Below are 21,493 nucleotides of genomic sequence, written 5' to 3'. Positions count from 1 at the left end.
TTTATTGTACATGTATTCATTTTCTTGTTATATTTTCTTATTATGAGTTTGTACGTTGTTTCTCCACCTCTGGATTATTTTTGAAAAGGAGTATTTTTTTAATAGTGGAGTGTGTGCACTGTGTAAATTCTTGGATTAGTCACCTCAAGGAGGTGGATACCAAGTAAATCCTAGTGTTAGCTATTGTTTCGAGTTTTCCGCTATAACAAATCATCAACGAAGTGATTGGAGCTAATCATCCCCTTTAGATCCTAGATTGTCCTATCAAGCGATATCAGAGTGAGGTCGCTCTTCATTGGATTAATCGTCGAGAGAGCAACTTGCTAGAGGAAGAATAAGAAGTTTTGAAGCTTGAAGCCCTAAATTTTAACAAGTAAAAGGACTTATCTTAAAAGGAGCTCAACTTCAAAATGAATTTCCAAAATAGACTTGGATTTGACATCCAAGCACCTCCATTATTCCAAATAGGAAACTTTGACATATGGAAAGCAAGAATGGAGAGCTACTTCATGATAAATATAGAGCAATAGTTTGCTCTAATGGAGGGTTTTGAAGCCCTAAGAGGTTTGAAGAAAAAATGGACCGAGGAGCAAGTCAAGAGGTATTATACAAACGATAAGGTAACCAAATTATTGGTTAATTTATTGTCAAGCACCCTATTGTGTAAAATTGGGGAGTAACCAGATGCCAAGGAGCTATGGAGCAAATTGGAAAAGTTTTATGAAGACTCATCCTCAACCGAACGCAATCACAAGGGCAAAGAGGTAAACTCTTTGTTTCGTGTGCACGAGGATTTGGAGGTTGAGAGGTAATCAACATATGAGGATGAAGTTGAAGAGGCATCCACCTCAAGAATTAAGGGGGGCGTTAATTATTGACATTGGAGCAAGAAGAAACTTTCACTTCCGGGTAAAATGAAGAAGAGTCTTGTGCCAACCCTATAAGCAAAAAGGGTATAACAAGTTGAATTTGTAAAATAAAAATCATATCATTTACTTTGAGTGTAGGAAAAATGGACACTACAAGAGCAAGTATCTAAAGTTGACCAAGAAGAAGGGTCAAGTGACACCTAAGGTCAAAGAAAAATCAAAAGAAGTCGACCCCATGATACGAAAGGGTAAGGAGCACATCATGTGCTTATTGTGTAAACAAAAGAGATATTATCAGAACTAATATCCAAAGAGGAGAAATCCGACCAAGAAGAAAGACGGAAGCTCAAGTTAAGGGGGAACTTCTAAGGACCAGCCTAAGGTACTATTAGTTAATGGTACTTACTTAAATCATGATAAAAAGCATGTTAGAAATAATTTTTTTTATCATTTTAATGTGATTGATCATAAAAATAGAAAACATGAAAATTCTAGGGAAAATTATAAATCTTTTAATACTAGGACTACCTTACCTAAGGATAGGAAGATAGATAACAATTTAGGTAATAATTCTAAGGATTTTTGATATATATCTAGAAATAAAAATATTCAAGTAATAATAGAAAATCAAAATTTAAAAATTTAAGGATAGAAAATCAAGTTTTGAGGTCCAAACTTGAGAAATTAGAAAAATCTCTTAAAAAATGAAAAATTTCTTAAAGGGCCAAAAAGAACAAAACCTAGGTTTAGGAAAGCTAGAGTCATCCAAGGGCAAGAAGAGTTTGGGATACAAGCCTAAGTCCAAGGATAAGGTGATCTCGTATCATAGAGTTCTATATAGTTATAAAACTAACTCTAAGTCTAGGACTCAAGTCAAGGTTATAAGGGAGGTTATCCCTAGAGTTGACCTTAAGGAGACTAATGTGACCAAAGCTTCTAAGAAGCCTAGGAAGGTCATTAGAAAGGTATTAAGAGAAGTTATCCTTAGTGAATACCTAAAACACCCAAGGAGCACCAATATATTTTGGATTCCTAAGAGTATGTTTTCTATACTCTAGATGAGTTTAGAGAGTGTCAACTAAAATTGGAAGGGTAATTAACCTAGCATTGATAAAGTTGACACTTTAGGACATTTTCAAGGCATTACACTTTGAAAATGAAAGTTGATTTTTACTCTTAAAATAATAAAATATGTCAAAATTTGAAGATTTAAACTTGATTAAATTGGTATAAATATGATAGAATTCAAAGAAATATCAAGTTGAGATTTTAGTATTTTCAAGGGAGAAATAGGGAAAACTTAGGTTATTTTTAAATTTAGTGATTAGCTAGTAATACTTAGATAGATAATCTAGGTATTTTCTATGTGCTAAAATTATCATGATTTTATACCCTATCATATGACATGACATCATATTTTGCACTCATATCCATATGAAAAATATCGTATGTCATGTCACATATGCATCATTTAGTCATGAAAGCTTTTCTTTTGAAAAATATGCCTTTGATGTATGTCTTAATCATTTTCATATATTATTTTAATTTCTTGAAATTAAGGACAATGACATCCAAGGTTAGATGATCAAAATTTACATGTCTAATTAAAAATGCATGATCCCTTAGTTTAGGAAAAACTAAATTTACATCTCACAAAAATTATAAGATGACTTGTATGTGTATTGAGTTACATTAGATACAAATGAGATGTTGGAAGATGAACAAAACTCAAGATGTTGATTTAGTGCATCTTTTTAGAGTTTTAGTATCATCAAAACATAGATCATGTGAAGTCCAATAATTAGGAAAGCTAATGTACAAGTCATATGCATCTAGCCCAAAGATCGTGGTTGAAAATTACATTTTGAAAAATATTTCAAAATCACTTTAGAAAACCTGGGTAAAGTCTATCTTTGATAGGAATCACCATTGATTAGTTGGATACAAAGTAGAGTGAAAACATTGAAGTCAATGATTTTTAATTTTATATCAATCTTTGAAAATAAGAAGTATTTTCTTAGAAAACTATTTTTCTGGTAATATATGACACAAGTAATGTCTACACAAAGTTTCATGATTTTTAAAATTTTATAGAATTATTTATGTATTTCTAAATTTCGAGTTAAAATCAGAAATGGAAATCAGAAGTTTAGTTATGGTAATCGATTGGGTCAATTGATTACCACACCTCAGTCGATTAGGATAATCGATTGAGGTGGATTTTCATGAGCACAGAAGCTCGCGGAATCGATCAAGTAATCGATTAAGCACCCTAATTGATTGTATCAATTGATTAGTATGGGCGTAATCGATTGAATCCCAACTTCAATCAATTAGAGAGGCTGTAATCAATTGGTAGCTGAAACCAATTGGTTAAGAATGTTGATTTTGGCTGAAATGGTCTGATTTCAGTCCATTAAGCCACGTTTAGTCGAGTTAACTATCCCTAATCCTCCAAAGTGCTTTGATAAGTATTTAAGGATAATTTTCTTAAAGACAATAAGAAATGAATGGTTAAATGAGACTAATTTGGAGTTTAGGAGGAGATTTTGGATTCAAACTTGAATTTTTAACCTCGAAACTTGCAATTTTAGGTTTCCTAAAAGTTTAGTAACTCTAAATCATTGCCGGTGCAATGATAAAAGTGTAGAGCATGCTTTAAGAGGGAGATTCTCTTAAAAAACATAATTTTTCTTAATGATAAGGATGAGGAGACAATGGAAGATTAGAAATCTTCATTGGAATGAAAGAATGCTCAAGGATGAGCATATGATACAATGGAAGGTATGAGACTTTCATTGGGTTCCTTTGATAAAATTAACTCTTAAAGCAAAGAGTTTTTGATGTGTATTAAAGGGGGAGAAAATATAGGGTTTAAGTTAGAAACCCTCATTTATGCTTAGGTATCGGATGAAGTTGGGCTAATGAGTTAACCTTGTTGTTCCTAATTGCATGAAACAAATACAAGATAAAAGAGGTAACAACTCACAGTGATTTCCCGAGACAAACTTGGTTACCGATAACCGCTTGCTGTTAAAAGAGTGATCACGAAACTGAATCGAAAAGCTCTTCTCAAGGTTCACGAACCAAAACCTCTGCTTCTCGAATGTTCTTCTCTTTGCTCGCGATCACCTAGATCGATCACACACTGATCATCGTCGCCTCTCAACTGGATTGCTCTTGGACGCTTCATTATATAAGAAGCAAGCATCAGTTACAAACTAATGGTTTGATGGCATTCATTGGAGGAAGATGAAGGTGAATGGCCACCCCTTCATCTTCTTAATGTTACAACTGATACAACATCCAACAAGCCTAACTTAAACATATTGTTAAATATCAAAAAGGGGAAGATTGTTGGTGCAATCATCCTAGGGTCAAGATTGATCAGTTTGACTAAGTTTGAGTGAGTTCGAGCTTAAGTTTCGATATTTGGATAATATGTGGGATAATATGTGAGACATGAGTCAAGTAGGTCATGGAGAACTAGATACTTGATTGAAAAGCAAAGACCTAACTGTAGTTAGGCAATGAAAAGTCCAAGTGAGTCAGGGAGGATCACATTTTGGCAAAGCAAGTTTTAACTCGAGGGTTAGACAATTAAAAGTCCAAGTAGGTCAAGGAAGACTATGCATTGGCAAGGTAAGCCCTAACTCGATGGTTAGGCAACAGAAAGCCCAAGTGGGTAAAGGAGTATCATACGTTGATAAAGGAAATTCCATGTGTTTCAAAGGTTGACCAGATACTTGGTGGAGAAGTCTTAACAAGTTACGGTTCATCGAATGTTGGGAAAGAGAACCCTAGACTTGGATTAAGAAAGTCAGGGTTGGACAATAGATTGGGCAATCGATTGGTCCTAAGCTAATCAATTAGAGTTTAATTCATGAGAGCACAGAAGGTGACTGAATCGATTAGGTAATCGATTCCGTCAATCGATTAGAAGTGTTGAATTGATTGATAAGGAAGCTCAATTGATTGGTAGCTTTACGAAGAGAAATCATGATAACAATGGGTGAATTGATTGACCCAATCGATTCAGCCACTGCTAATCGATTAGGTCAATCAATTAGGTAGTGTTTTTGTCGTGAGAGAGGGAATTGATTGAGGCAATCGATTAAGACCATGCTAATTGATTGAAATAATCGATTAAGGTATTTTACGAGAGAATAGAGAGTTTAAGAATCGATTAAGGCTTTCTGAATCAATTGAGATGATTTATCAATCGATTAGGGTTCTAAAAAAGAGCCATTCTACAGATTATTAGATGGTCAGATGGCGTGACAATCAATTATGGAAAAGCCTAATTGATTAGAGGTGTTGAGTGTGTTGGATCGAGAATACGCTAGAGGGGGGGGGGGTTGAATAGCGATTTGAAAAAAATATTGAGTAAGCACGCAGCGGAATAAGCGAAAAACACAACAACTCTAACACAAAATCAATTTACTTGGTTCAGAGCCTATGTCGACTCCTACTCCAAGGCCCTCACTCGTCGAGTGCTTTCGTTGGATAATCCACTAGCAATTCGTAAAATATTACAAGTTTAAGTACAAATGCTTTTAAGGAAATAGTACCGACAATGATTAGAAAAAGAAAACATTAGCACTTTGTCGGAGGAGCATCGCAGGAGCACAGCACGACAGCGTAAATGTTGGAAGACGTTGTAGTTCATTATTTTGATCTAGCCTTCACCCTCCTTATATAAGAGGTTTGGGGCGCCCGGATCCCTTCGGGGCACCCTGAATGTGACATAGCCAAGCCAACAAGGGTGCTCCACATGGCGAGGCTCGTTTGGGGATAAAACTTGTCTCCGGGCGCTCGGACCCTTATTTTCCAGCAATCTCCTTCCTGCAAGAAAACGTTAGTCCGAGGCAAATGTAAACTATATATCATGCAAAATAGAGTGTTAGCACAATTTATAATTAAAAAGAATAGTAATTAGATTTCGTCTTCTCGAGACTAGAATCTAGTCATGATCTCAACTTAGATTTTCGAAATGGATCTAAGTTGAATCGACGCCTAATGTTCCCTTCCCGGGAACGCGTCCTCATAGTCACTCCCCTCCAGTGACTTACCTTAACTTACCTGCCAGATATCCGGTCAGCCCTTCGACCCATCTGGACTTCGTGTCAGCTACCTGGTCAACCCGTCGACCTAGCTGAGCTTCCCTGCAACACTGAGTTAGCACAGTATTAACAGAATTCAAGTATAACCTAGGGTTACCTCCTAGGGTTGTCTAGATTCACTCACTAGGACTTCCATTGCCTGGCTTCACTCATCAGAACTTCCTCCACCTAGCTTCACTCACTAGGGTCTGGCTTCACTCACTAGGACTTCCTCCATCTAGCTTCACTCACTAGGGTCTGGCTTCACTCACCGGGACTTCCACCACCTAGCTTCACTCACTAGGGTCCAGCTTCACTCGTCGGGACTTCCACTTTGCCTAACCTTTGGTTAGGACTTACCTTTGCTAGTCATCTAGTTCTGACTAGACTTCTCTCTCCCAAACATCAAGTCTTGTTTGGGTCAACCCTTGGTCATATTATCAAACATCGAAATCCTAGAGGTCGATTGCACTAACAATCTCCCCCTTTTTGATGTTTGACAATTTTCTTAAGTTAGACTTAGGTCTTTTAAGGGTTAATTCTCAAGATTGAGAAATTCGAGAAAGTTTGAGAGAGATTAGGAATGTTTTAACTTTTCTAACTTAAGATATCACTCTCCCCCTTTGGCACTTATCAAAAGAATATGAACTTAAGGTTAGTTCTATTAGGTTTTGCACCAACAATGTGCGAAAAAAAACTTTCCAAAGTGTTTGTAAAAACACCTTTCAACGTATATTTTAACATATATTTTCAATGTATATTTTGAAAGTTTATATATATATATATATATATATATATATATATATATATATATATATATATATATATATATATATATATATATATATATATATATGTTAAAGTATTTTTCAATGTGTTTTCACAAACAATTGTAAAGTAAATAGAGATTTTATAAAGGATTATGAAAATAATTTTTCAAACTTAGTTTCAAAGATTTGTAAAAGTAATTTTTAAAGATTACTTTTAGTCTTTCAATCAGGGCTCCCCCTCAACTTGACACATTCTTAGGACTTCACAAGTAAAACTTCTTATGTGTCAAGGGGGTTGATCCAAGTTAAAAGAACACAAAGTTTGAAGGTGAGTTTTCAAAATATTTTAAAAAATTTGAAAGTGATTGTGCACCAAAACCTTTTAAGAAGACCTTGTCAACTTAAGTTTTAAAATATTTACTAAGTAACAAAATAATTTTTTAAAATATGTTAAGCCGTAATGATTTTTGGAAAGCATAGAGTGTTTTTTATATATAAAATAAATTTGTAAAATAGTTTTCAAAATGAAAAAAAGTTTTGAAAATATTTTAAGAATATTTTTCAAATAAAGTGTGAGAAGATTATTCAAAATATTTTCGTATTTATAAATTTTTCAAGTATTTTTACAAAAATAATTTTTCAAAAGATTTTACAAACATAATTTTCAAGAACACCTCCCCTGATGTCAACACTCCCCCTGAAGTTAACACTCCCCTTAAAGTCAACACTCCTCCTGAAGTCAACACTGGGGTTTGGGTACCTAAGTGGTCTAGGGGATTTAGGGTTAGCAATATTTTTCGACATAATTATCTCTATATACTTGGTATAATTGGTCATTTATTAAACAACTAGTCTAAAAGATAATTAATTTTAGATTTAGGTGTATTAAAATTATTTGTTACTAATTTAATACTTATTTGTTTAAAATAGCTTAAATTTTGTATTAATAGATTGAGTTAATTTAATGACAATATTAGTTATAATATTTATTTCATTTTTTGTTTTAAGTAGGATTAATTAAGTTTGTAGTCAGTATTAATTCGAAGTTGAATAAATTAGTAGATTAATTAATCTGTTATTATTATTATTATTTTAAATAAGCTTAGAAATTAAGTAAATTAAATGAGTTGTTAATTTTAAGTTGTTAAATCACATTTAAGTAACATAGACTTAGAATTAATTTTAATTTTAATTTAACTTTAAGTTTGGGTTTATTTAAGTTTAACTTAATTAAATTTTAAATTTTTAATTTTGATTTAAATTTAAGTTTAAATTTTAAGTTTAAAGTTTAGTTTTTAACTTAATTTAAGTTTTAAGTTTAACATAATTTAATTAGTTTAACATAATTTAAGTTTTAAGTTTAATTTAATCAGTATTAATTTAATTTTTAGTTAAGTTGATTTTAAATTTGATTTTTAAAATAAAATTGATTTTTAAAAGATTTTAAAAGAATTTTTAAAATTATTTTTAAAATGGGTTTTAAATAATTTTTAAAAATATTTTTAAATAATCTTTAAAAGATTTTTAAAAGAATTTTTAAAAATTATTTTTAGATAATTTTTAAAAGTTTTTAAAATAAATTTTAAAATAAAAAATGATTTTTAAATACTTTTTAAAATGATTTTAAAATAATTTTAAAATAATTTTTTAAAAGATTTTTAAATAATCTTTAAAATATTTTTAAAAGAATTTTTAAAATGATTTTAAAATAATTTTTAAAAGAATAAAAAATGATTTTTAAATCATTTTTTAAAAAAAATTAAAAGAATTTTTTAAATAAAAAATGATTTTAAAAAGATTTTTAAAGAATTTTTTTAAAAGAATTTTTAAAAAGTTTTTTTTAAGTTTTTAAAATAATTTTTTAAAAAGGCTTTTATAGTTTTGAAAAGAATTTTTTAAAAAGATTTTAAAAATTTTTTTAGATATATTTTTTTTTAAAAAAAAAATTAAAGTTTTAAATTTTAATTTTAATTTTAATTTAATTTAAGTCCTTAGTCATCTCACCCGATCTATGTTTTCAATCACGGAATCCTATAATTTTGTGAGATGAGTTAAGTTTAGTTTTAGGGTTTGGTTTAACTTTGTGTTAGATTCAGGTTTAGCTTTGAGCTCAACAAATAGGCATTCTTTGGATAAACTTCTAGGCTATGGTGAGTCACTTGGACATCATTAGAGTAACCATGCCTTCGAGGTTTTCCAAATAGTCTTATCCACTGGACTTAATACAAAACCTTGATCTAACTGGTTAGAATCCGTAAATGGTAGTTTCGGTTAGTTCCACTAAATCAAATGCACCAGGTCGAAGTCATATCTTCCTAGACATGCATAGACAAAACTTCCCTAACGTACTATCATCCAATACTTCACTAGTACCGTTGGTCAAGTTAAACTATTATCCCTTTTGAACTAGTCATAATTACCCTGTCGGGTAGGTTAGTTTTTGGTTACCCTGTCGGGTAAGTTAGTTTTGGAGATGCCAACTATTCTGGAGCCTCCCCCTAAATATTTTTTGTGTGGTTATTACTAGTTTTAGTTAAGGTTTAACATTTAATTTTGAATTTAAATTTAAGTTTTAATTTAATTTTGAATCAATTAATTTATTTGAATTATATCTGTTGATTAATTTCATAATCAAAAGATACTTGATTATATCTTAGATTTGTAATTCATGTCTAGATTTAATTATCTGTTCTTGTTTATGAATTTTATTTTTTAAAAGATTGATTTATTTTTCTAATTTCCTAAACCTTGAATAAAAGATTAAGAATTACATTCTAAATTATTGCTTAGATTTTTATTTGTTAATTTATTTGGTTAAGCATGCATATCTATTTGTTGAGGTACATCCAACCTAGGGCAATGATAATTATCTAATTTACTACCATGTGTAGAAAAAACTGGATTGTCATGTATAGTAAACTTACTAACCTTTGCTCCCCCTAGATCCTTGAGTCTTCTATCTAGGCATTGAAGTTTGTAGTGACCCATCTTTTTGCAATTGAAGCATTGGATATGCTCCTTCCCTTTTTGAATTTTAGGTGTCGACTTCTCCTTTACCTCTAGTTGTGTGGTTGGAGTCTTATAGGTGGGACACTTACTTTTGTAGTGCCTTCTTTCACTGCATTTAAAACATATTAAATGATATTTAAATTTTGAATTTTCAAATTTACCTATAGAATCCTTTTTAGGATTCTCCTCCTTGTCCACCGTCGTCTCAGATTCAAATTCTGACTTTTGTTCTAACTCTGATTCAGATCCTTCCATTTCTTCTTGTGCCACTAAGGCCATAAAGCTTGTTTGGTCTGATTCTGAGGATGACTCTGGGGATTCGGACTCAGATTCGATCTCTAGTTCGACTTGATCCTCTAGCTCCATCGGCTCCTCGTGAAGCTTGGTCAGGTAGGTCCAAAACTCATGGGCATCCTTGACCTTCCCTATTCTGCAAGTAACTTTGTTAGGTAATAAATATGAAACTAACTTTATTACCTTTTGGTTTGCTTCTGAGTTTTGTGTTGGTCTTCTCAGTGCCATGCCACCATCGAGGTCGTTCATAAGAATAAAGGTTTCCATCTGCATTCTCCACAGATTGAATTCATGTCTCTCGTACATCTCATATGAAGGTGGTTCGTGGATGCTCCATCCTTCTAGAAGAGACATTAGTCTTGCACACAAGGAAACAAACAAAAAAATCCCAAGACTTGGTCTTGGATTAGTAGTGCTGGAGAAATAATATAATATTTCACTAATTAAAAAAATAATAAAATATTAATAAAAAAATGTTATTTCAAATTTTGGTAAATACGATATTTTATTAATATTAACCAATGGTGAAAAAATGGAAATAAAATTTTTAAAAATATTTTTTGAGGGAAAAAACGAAAGGCGTAAGAATATATTTTAAGAACAAACGATATCTAATTTTTCTTTAAAAAACCCCCCTTTGCCTGATTGATGGTTGCACCAAATCAAAGCGGTACCTGCTCTGATACCACTTGTTGGATCAAGAATTCGCTAGAGGGGGGGGGGGGTGCATAGCGATTTGAAAAAAAATATTGAGTAAGCACGCAACGGAATAAGCAAAAAACACAACAACGCTAACACAGAATCAATTTACTTAGTTTGGAGCCTATGTCGACTCCTGCTCCAAGGCCCGCACTCGGCAAATGCTTTCGTTGGGCAATCCACTAGCAATTCGTAAAATATTACAAGTTTAAGTACAAATGCTTTTAAGGAAATAGTACCGACAATGATTAGAAAAAGAAAACAGTAGCACTTTGTCGGAGGAGCGTCGCAGGAGCACAACACGGTAGCGCAAGTGTTGGAAGACGTTGTAGTTCGTTGTTTTGCTCCAGCCTTCACCTTCCTTATATAGGAGGTTTGGGGCGCCCGGATCCCTTCGGGGCACCCTGAATGTGACGTAGCGAAGCCAACCAGGGTGCTCCATGTGGCAAGGCTCGTTTGGGGATAAAACTTGCCTCCTGGCGCTCGGACCCTTGTTTTCCAACAATCTCCTTTCTGCAAGAAAACGTTAGTCCGAGGCAAATGTAAACTATATATCCTGCAAAATAGAGTGTTAGCATAGTTTATAATAAAAAAGAATAGTAATTAGATTCCGTCTCCTCGAGATCGGAATCTAGTCACGATCTCAACTTAGATTTCCGAAATGGATCTAAGTTGGATCGACACCTAATGTTCCCTTCCTGGGAACGTGTCCTCACAGTCACTCCCCTCCAGTGACTTACCTTAATTTACCTACTAGACGTCCGGTCAGCCCTTCGACCCGTCTGGACTTCGTGTCAGCTACCTGGTCAGTCCGTTGACCTAGCTGAGCTTCCCTGCAACACTGAGTTAGCACAGTATTAACAGAATTCAAGTATAACCTAGGGTTACCTCCTAGGGTTGCCTAGCTTCACTCACCAGAACTTCCATTGCCTGACTTCACTCACCAGAACTTCCATTGCCTTGCTTCACTCACCAGAACTTCCTCCACCTAGCTTCACTCACCAGGACTTCCTCCACCTAGCTTCACTCACTAGGTTCTGACTTCACTCACCAGGACTTCCTCCACCTAGCTTCACTCACTAGGGCCCGACTTCACTCACCGGGACTTCCACCACCTAGCTTCACTCACTAGGGTCTGACTTTACTCACCGGGGCTTTCACCACCTAGCTTCACTCACTAGGGTCCGACTTCACTCACCGGGACTTCCACTTTGTCTAACCTTTGATTAGGATTTACCTTTGCTAGTCATCTAGTCCTGACTAGACTTCTCTCTCCCAAACATCAAGACTTGTTTGGGTCAACCCTTGGTCATATTGTCAAACATCGAAACCCTAGAGGTCGATTGCACTAACAGAGTGAACCCTAGAAAAGGGTTTTCGTGAAGGTTTGAAGGCACGTCTCTTTCACACACTCTCCGCCAGTTCTCGAGCCCTTGCAAGACAAGTGTTGCTATACTTTTCAAAGATCAAGAGGCATCTATAAGTTATAAGAGATCAAACAAGGTGTTTATTGTATTGTGTATTCATTTTCTTGTTATATTTCTTATTGTGAGCTTGCACTTGATTTCTCCACCTCCAGATTGATTCTGAAAAGGAGTGTTTTTCATAGTAGAGTGTGTGTACTATATGAATCCTTGGATTAGTCACCTCAAGGAGGTGGATACTAAATAAATTCTAGTGTTAACGCTTGATTTGAATTTTTCGCTATAACAAATTATCAACGAAGTGATTAGAGCTAATCATGCCTAGGGTTGTAAATGAACCAAGTGTTCATGAATAAGCTTGGTGTTCGACTTGGTAAGAGCTTGTTTATGTTCGTTCAATATATATAAAATTATATAAACAAACAAACTTGAACAACTCGTTAAGCTAAACAAACAAGCTTGAACACATGTGTTCAGCTCGTTAACGTTCGTGAACAATGTTCATGTACAATATTCACGAATTATATTCATTAATAAAACTCTTTTCAATATGCTAAATAAACAATAAAATAAAATAAATAAATTTAAATTATCAAGCTCAATAACCAATCAAACAACTAAAAATTTCAAACAATTAAACAAGCTTGAATTGAGAGCTTGATAACATCTAAATAAACCAAGCTTAAGCCAAGCTTCAAACAAGCTCAAGCCAAGCTTCAAATAAGCTCAAGCTCATAAAAATAAACCAAGCCAAACTTAAACACTCATTTCAAAAGCTTGGTTCATTTTAAGCTCGGCTCGGCTTAATTACCTATCAAACAAGCTTGAACACCCCAAAGTTCGGCTCGACTCGACTTATTTACAACTTTAATCATGCCCCCTCTAGTTCCCGGAGTATCCTAATACTTTTGTGAGATGGAATCAGTGATCTCCTGTATTAATTAATTCGGTGGGCTAGATACTTAGATTGTTTAAAGAAAACATATAAGAATTTTAAAATTATCTAATTATTTTGTATCTATAAATATGAATGATGTTTATTAACATTATATTTTGTTATATAAAGTTTGTACTTTTTAAAAAAATTAATTTATTATGATTTTTAAAAATAATTAGGATGACTTTAATTATGTTATTAGTTTTAAAATTTAAGAAATTTGAATTATTTTGATAATTAATTAATGAATATTATAAGTTAGTTGGTAAAAGGAAAAAAATCAAAATTAGGTAATATTCAAATATAAAAGCATGTGCATTTTAATATTGTGTTTATAATTTAAAGTTTATAAACATATTCATGCAGTAATACTTTAAGTGATGAAATAATTATAGGTAATTAAATAGTTAAAATATTTAAGAAATAAAAATTATTAAATTAAATTAGATGCGCAATTATATAAGTTAATATTGCATGCATCATCACATAGGAGGATTTATTTTAAAGAAAATTATTTTTAAAGATTTAAATAACTTAAATATTAAACTACTCAGAAAGATGAATAAAATATTAAAAATAGGTGCTGGCATAGTAATTCTCATCAATAGCCGCTGTTTTTTAGTTGAATGCCTCAGTTCGACTTTGACCAGAGTCGAGGATCAGGGAGACCTACGAGCTATTTTTGGCGGCGCAAAATCTGTAGCTAGAGATCTTGTCTCAAAACATCTCACTCATTGCATAATAAATAGTGAGTTCAACTGGTAAAGGGATCTGACCAATTAGGGTTATGATCGTGTGAAAGTTGTTGCTAAAACTTCACGCAGAGGCATTGAGAAAGGAAGTGTGATGATATCAACCACCTTGACAGTATTTCCTTCTTGAGCAAATACTCAAGTTGATTTCCAATCAGTTGCATATTAAAAGCAATAAAAAATAATATTTTGAAAAGTTGATAATCATGATGTCACATCTTTATAAAATATGAATTATTTGAGTTAAGTCTGAAGATGTGATTGATTTGAAAACCAAAACAAAAGCATCTTCATGACCCTGCAATGACAAAACCAAAAAAATGCTACAGTTAGTATAATCATGATCCTTTTACCTATAATACGGCCAAAAAAGCAGACTCGTTCAGAACTTCAAAGATTTGGACAAGAAGGTAACTGTTAATTTCAGAGACAAATTGTTAAAATCCATAAATTACTGTCTGATACTCCTTAATGAAACACATCTCGACAAAAAGTTACAGTAACAACTGATAAAGTACCGCCTTTACAAGATCCTACTGAGATTCCTAACACCAAGAGAAATCTCCCAGAGACACGGTGACAATTGTTAAAGATTAAGAGATTGTAGTTTGATCTTGCAATCACTGTCTGGACCAGAACATTGTTCTTTGGAATGCTCATCAGATCTCTCAAGGCAAGAATTTTACGACGTCTTTTGTGGATTTTCAGATATCTATTTTTCAGACTCTGCAGCTTTAGCAAGGTCTTGTATGTGATCAAAATGGTCAGAAGCTGGAGGAGCATCTTGTTGGGGATTGTTATCTGAAGCAAGTTCCTTTGGTTGATTCCCCTCTGACTCGCTCTGATGGTTTGCTTCAGACTTGGAATTCAGGAATCTACCTCCACATCCTCTTGTTCTTCTTAAAGCATGCAAGTGGCGTGATTCATGAAGGTAAGGCTGTGGGGAGTCAGCAATGAATTGTGTTATTAGCTACATGTTTTGGTTGTTTAGGGTTTAAAGGAAACGTGACATTAGCAAGCAACGTAGTTAGTCATTGCATAGCCATAATATATATATACATTTGTGCAAACAAACTAAAAGAATTACAAGGTCGAACTTGAATGATCAGAAAAAACAACTACATATCCAGAATCAGCCAAAATGAGTATGAGAGACATTAAGGCTGACAGATGAGTTAAATACTACAAATAAATCAAGAATTTCAATTCGCCGCATTACTATCTATTATGGTCTGACCACTATGTAGGTTAAAAACAGAGAGCGCCAAGACTATGGAAAGAGATTAAGGTGTGCCTCTCTACTGCTACAAAATGCAATGTAGATAAAAGCTACATGTCAAGTCACTTGCCAAGGCAGCAAGATATTGAAAGTTCTATCAATGTTGACAAACCATGGACAGGGAAACTACTGGCAGAATTGGGAATTCAATTCCGATGTTATGCAAAAGGATTGCTGTTGGACGGGCAGTTGAAATACATGTTGCAGTGGGCAAGCCTAACAACTGTGATTCAATTAGGCTCACAAACTAATATCATAAATTTTTTACTGGCGATGAAAGTAAAAATCTGTCATGCAAGGCTTGTGAAGGTTTTATAAAATGCAAAACTTGAGGTGAACTTCCCCTGCATAAGAATTTAAAGAATGTTTGGTGCTGACATATGTTATTTATTTAGCTTTTAAGAAAGTAAACAACATTAATAAAAGGGTGATAGCATACTAAACTTAAAAAAAAAAAATCAGTTCGCCTTATTGACTATCCTTAGGGTGACCGGTTTGACTCCATAGAAATTTTTTCACAGGATAAATCGGAAAGCGTACACAGCGGCCAACCCAAAAGTCCAGCATCCTTTGGTTGACCCTTCATTTGGAGGAAAAATTCTTACAAATATACTATAACTGGGGATTGAGCCGTAAGTACCTGGATGACAACTTAAATATCCTACCGCTGCACCATATCCCCAAGGACGATAGCAGACCAAACTAGAATGCACTTCTAGTTATAATCTAGATACACATACCTTACGAATTTTAGCTAATTTATTTTCTGATTCTGCTTTTGCTCGAGAATGCCGACGCCTTAAGATACCATGATATTGCTTTGCATTGACATAAACAGGTTCTTCAACAGCATCAGTTTGCAAAGGCACACCAGGATGATGCACCCCAATCAGTTGTGGTTGGATCTAAATGAAATTGCCAATTTTAAGAGAGAAAATAAGTAATAGCTGGTGAGTGGTTAGAACCATAGTAAAAACAAATTTGTAGATGCTCGAAGGACTCTGATAATGGTAATTCATGCATGCTTGATGGGGTAACTTCTACCACTTGCTGTCCAGCATAGGCTGCAAATATTCCCCCATAGAAGGGATCCACATACGGGTAAGCTACTGGAGACTGCCACAAAAAAGTAATTTTAACAACGATTAGCCAATATCAGTCCATCATCATTATTATTTTTTTTTTTTTTTGAAATCAAATCCACCACTAACAGAACTTGAGCAAGGATTGCACATCTAAGGCAAGCATAAATGAAATGACATGGAAAAAAAGTTCTGAAAAAATTTACTTCCAAATACAGCAACGTCTATCTAGGAACATTCCAATAGGCAGACCACTTAACTAGCAGATATACTACTGTATGGGAGGAAATATTATATTATTCCATTGTCATCTTGAATTTGTAGTCAATATCCAACCAAAAATGACAAGACTAAACTGTGAGAAAGATAAACAAAAGATGACAAGTTCAGAAGACATAATGTCAAAGATGCATCAAAGAAATTTAATATAGTTAGCAATTTCAAGAATACCATAGTTTGCCCTGCTTCAAGTTGGCCACTGGGCATCATGTATCCAATCAAGGGTGTTGCCGCACCAGATTGGAAGCATGCAGTAGCATAAGGCTGATGTTGGTTTTCAGATTGTGCCTGCACCTGCTGCTCATCAGTTTCACTATTATCTGGAAAATTTGAAAACTAATTAAATATTTTTAAACAACCATTGAGAAGCCGAAATACAAAAATGGTTCGAGCTAACACATAAATAACAATATCTCTAATACTAGATGACAGCAATGGGAATAAAGTAGCAATTAAGCGTACCTACATAGACCATCATTTGTACCATTGTTCAAAACTAAAAGAAGACGTAACATAGATCTACTAGCAACAGCAGTACTACTTTATCCCCAATTAAAAATGTTTTTTTTATCAACAATCGGTGGCAAATGACATAAGATGAGAAAAAGAAGAATTGGAGTGCATTGCAATTGTTTGCATACCTGACAGTTGAGTAGAAATCAGATTGACAGATTCAATACTAGTGCTTAGAGCATCCACAATGTATCCGTGTTATAACACCCATCTTCTTATCAAAAAGCATGAGGTTGACTGCCACATACTCATTATAACAACATATCTCTTTCACCACATTCCTTTTAACGTTAATACTCATTATCCATCCCACAGTCCACTCAATCATCTTCAAATTATATCATATTAAATAAATATATTTTAAAATATCATTATTTTTTAATAATAATCTTACTTTTAAAAAATAATTTTACTATTCTTCACAAAAAAATTTAATTTTTTAATATATTTATTAAATAAAATAGATGTTTATGAGAAAATGAAATTACAAAGTTAGAAAAATAAATTACAACTAAGCAGCTGAAATTACAAAATTGGAAAAACAAAATTTATTAAAAATAACATATGAAATACTAATTCACGGATTGTTGTTGTATTGCCCCAGATATGCTCAACTAAGTCAGCGCGAAGTTGGTGATGAACTTGAGTGTCAAGTAGCTCAGAATTGGAGAACTTAAAAAAAAATAGATGGAATGAATATTTAGAAAGTAGAATTGGAGAGTGCAGCGAGTTGGAATGAAAATATGCATACACATTGGTGGATATTTATAAATGGAATTTCGAACTAGCCGTTAAAACTAGCCGTTAAAAATTAACCGTTTTATTCAATTATTAATTTAAAAATTTTAATTTTTAATAAATAAATTTAAAAAAAACATGTGGGGTGGGGGCTGGCCCACCCCACGTTGCTTGAACGCATTCAAGCGGAGGGGTGTTATAACACCCCTCCACAACATACATTAACACCCTACGATGTTATTAACATCTGCAATAACGAGCATTGCAGATGCTCTTATTAATTTTATCATTTCAAACGACATTATAAGGGTTTCGTGTCTGGTCGAATGGACACAGAATCACAGAAACAGGAACTATGCATAGAAAATATATCATTGTATAATGTTGGATGAATCTAACATAGAATACCTAAAATTACCAAAAATCCAACCCAGTTAGTTTATAAAATTTCCCAAAAAGTATTATTCTCAAAGCCCTAATGGTTAGTATCACAAAAATTGAAAATAGAGGCCAGAGAGTGCTCGAATTTTTATGAAATGGTTTCAGTCTACAGAAAAAGGTCAGAAGTGCATTACTAATTTACTATAAAATAAAAATACATATAAAATTTAATTGTGGTGTTTGAAATAGTCAATCAAAACATCAATAGGAGGAAAAGCAAATACAGAAACAGCAAAACTTATAAAAAAAATCAATAGCCAACAAACATGGTAGATTGCTCAACATGAATGGAATATACTGTTATGTGATATTTTACATTGCTGAAGTCCATTAAAAAATAAAATTCAAAGAATAGGAACATCTGACTTCATAGATCTTGAAGTGATTGTTGCAAGATTCTCGAAATAACATGAAAGCAGGCGTATGTAAGATTCTTAAAATATACTGAAAGCACGCATATGTAAAGTGCTGACCAAATGAATTTATTGTGCAAAACTATTCAATTGTGAAACATCACAGTTGTCGATTTATACAACTGGTAACTTATTGCTTTGTAGGGAGTTTCGCTTCTCAAAGATACACCATAATGTAGTACACATGTACTGAAATACTTTTCTTGTATCAACTATATATCTAAGACTAACATCTACTAGCAAAACAAAGCATATTTCACATCTGCAACTATAGGGAATCACCCACAAAAAAAAAAAATGAAAAGTTTTGTTTAACAAACAAAGGCAATATATAATCTAATAAACACTTTAAGATTCCTATTTTTGATAGAGCGCTACTTTCAGATAGAGAATATATATAACTATATAACAACAACCAAGCCTAAAAAAAAAGAATGAATTACCTAGAAATAAAAAAAAAAGATTTTCCTTTTATAAGCAAAAGCAAGTAGAAAATTTATCAAATAATTTAAGTTTCCTACTTTTGATAGAACAATCCCTTCATATAGACGTGCGCGCACACAGCATAGTGAATCCTATATGTTGAAGGCAGTAATGGTTAAATTTCCAATTCTTAAGTACCCACAGAGTTAGGATAATCTACTAGCATGACACCTATTAACCCAATTATAAAAGTCATCTCCTATTAAACAATTAAGACAGAAGATCAATAATACATGTTCCATTTGAGATTATGAGTTGATTCACTGAGAAAGCACCAACAAAGAAGCACACAGGTAAAATAGCAGAAAATTATCATTGTAAGTGACTATTACCTGACAAGCTTTGACCCGAAGAACTCATGCTTTATTCAAGTTTCTAACTTCACAAACATAACCAGAGTATGGTCAAAGTCCGGCCCTATTTAAACTGAAAGGTGCAGAAGCTTGTTGTGACATTCAAAAGAAACAGATCTTGCAGATAGATTCCCAATGGAACTTGAAGCTAAGCAAGTTTGAAGTGAAATTCCAACAAAGATGGTCTTGAATATACCCAACAGAAAGCTTGAAGCTAAGCCTTACATTCTCAAAGAATATTATCCTGAAATGTCAAACATAAGTGACTAACTACAACACAAATAATACAAAATACCTAACATGAAACAGATGATATACTATATAAAAAACTATTATACGGACACATATTTTATTATTCATTTGAAATAAGAAAAGGTCTGGTATCCCAGTCAGATTCTGACATGAATAGGGTCATGAATATAAAAAATAAATTAGAAATAGATCTAGTAAAAAGAAATAAAATGATATGAGAAAATAATGGATAAAAAAATTGATATAGCAGTAAACCACATAGTCAAAAAGACAAAAAAGATGAGTGTCAAGAAAGAAAATTGTTCAAATTAGTCCAACAAAACCATTGAGGAAAATCCCATTAGGCAAAAAGATGACAATTGCGTATTGCATTTGAATGAAGAAGAGCTAAACGTCCAACAAAAAATAATCAAAGTTACGACTAAACTGTGCAATCATGATGTCGATCATGCGTAAAGGAAAATTACGAGTCAGTGTTTAATTACGGTGGAATATTATTATGAGTTGGTTCTAAACCAACAATTCGCTTTACACTCCATGTAAATTACTCATGCAGTAAACTGTGACGGTTCTAAATCAAGCTCTCACCGTGAACTCACAGCAATTCTAGCGAAAGCAGAGCTTTTGATGAATCAATATGTTAAATTTCCAACTTAACATTCCAGTTTAACAAGAAATTATCATGCCCAAGAAAAGCGCCCACACCGTCTCGAAAACAAAATCGTCCATTTCAGTTCCGGCAACCGTATCCTCCATGGAAAAAAACCAACCCTAAGAATGATTCTAGAACAAAACAGTCTCCAGTTGCGGCATCGCGGGCAGCCATCTCGAACCAAACACAAATTGCGATGAAAGTTAACGACGCGCGTTAGAGATTGACGCAGGAGCGAAGAAGATCAGAGAAGCGGAATTCAAAAAACCCTAGTTACAAAGGACAGCAGCTGCAGGCTTGAACGAGCCTTTCGCTCGTACCGTACCTGGATCGCTTCCCGTCTTGTGCTTGATTGGAATGGCGAAGCTTCGAGAACTTCGAAAACGATCCCTTCCTCCTTTCAGCGGAGAAGTACGCCTTCTCTCCGCATTTATCCTCCTCGATTTAATGATTTAAAAAGATACCCGAAAAGAAGAATAAATACATATTGGCTCCTTAATAGCGCTGCGTATTGTCACGTTACTAGAACATACACTGTGTTTCTATTGAAGGAATATGTGGGGCCTTGTGTTTCTGCCAAATCAGTAAAGTTTTCCACGGCGTGGTAGCTGATCGTGAGTGGATTTTAGTAATCGTCTCCACGTTTTTTCTTCAATAAGAAATGACATCAGGATCATTCATTTAAAGATCCGGGGGGACGAAGTACACGTGGATGGTTGGATCGGATGAGTCATGGGGAGGATCGACAGATTTGGATTTGGGCGCCCCGAGACCGGATCCTATGCGCCCGTGTCCCCTGCGCCCTTTGCGCCCGTCGCTACACGATAAAAAAAAAAACACGTGCTTAGTAGGCTGTCGACTCAACGGCTATATCCAGGAAAGTCCTGATCGGTCTGTGGACCGATCAGGCCATAGGTGGATCGGTCCACAGACCGATCAGTACCTGGACCGATCAGGCCATAGTCTGATCGGTCCAGGAAAGCCCTGATCAGTCTGTGGATCGATCATGCCATACCTGTAAGTCTTGACATTTATGATGATCTCTCGCAATCCACCAATAGGAGCCAAGATCATAAGCAGGACCCCGAGAATTATGTAGATCTGAGGGGTAAAAAAAACGAAACAATGTGAACGAAGAGATAATATTCATCT

The 21,493-nt window shown here is 33.9% G+C and overlaps 1 protein-coding gene across 1 annotated transcript; it reads right to left on the bottom strand.

The window, feature by feature from the left end:
* Nucleotides 1–14,236: 14,236 nt before the first annotated feature.
* Nucleotides 14,237–20,801, bottom strand: LOC121967258 (nuclear transcription factor Y subunit A-7-like). Its single transcript, XM_042517361.1, has 6 exons — nucleotides 20,667–20,801; nucleotides 19,417–19,681; nucleotides 16,668–16,816; nucleotides 16,180–16,251; nucleotides 15,876–16,040; nucleotides 14,237–14,793 (listed from the first exon to the last, which is right to left on the bottom strand). The coding sequence occupies exons 2-6, from the start codon at nucleotides 19,442–19,444 to the stop codon at nucleotides 14,569–14,571; spliced, it is 639 nt and encodes a 212-aa protein (XP_042373295.1). The 5' UTR covers nucleotides 19,445–19,681; nucleotides 20,667–20,801; the 3' UTR covers nucleotides 14,237–14,568.
* Nucleotides 20,802–21,493: the final 692 nt, after the last annotated feature.

Source organism: Zingiber officinale, chromosome 3B, assembly GCF_018446385.1.
Source record: "Zingiber officinale cultivar Zhangliang chromosome 3B, Zo_v1.1, whole genome shotgun sequence".
NCBI lineage: Eukaryota > Viridiplantae > Streptophyta > Magnoliopsida > Zingiberales > Zingiberaceae > Zingiber > Zingiber officinale.
Note: the sequence above shows the minus strand (reverse complement) of the source record. Positions and strands in the feature narration are given on the sequence as shown.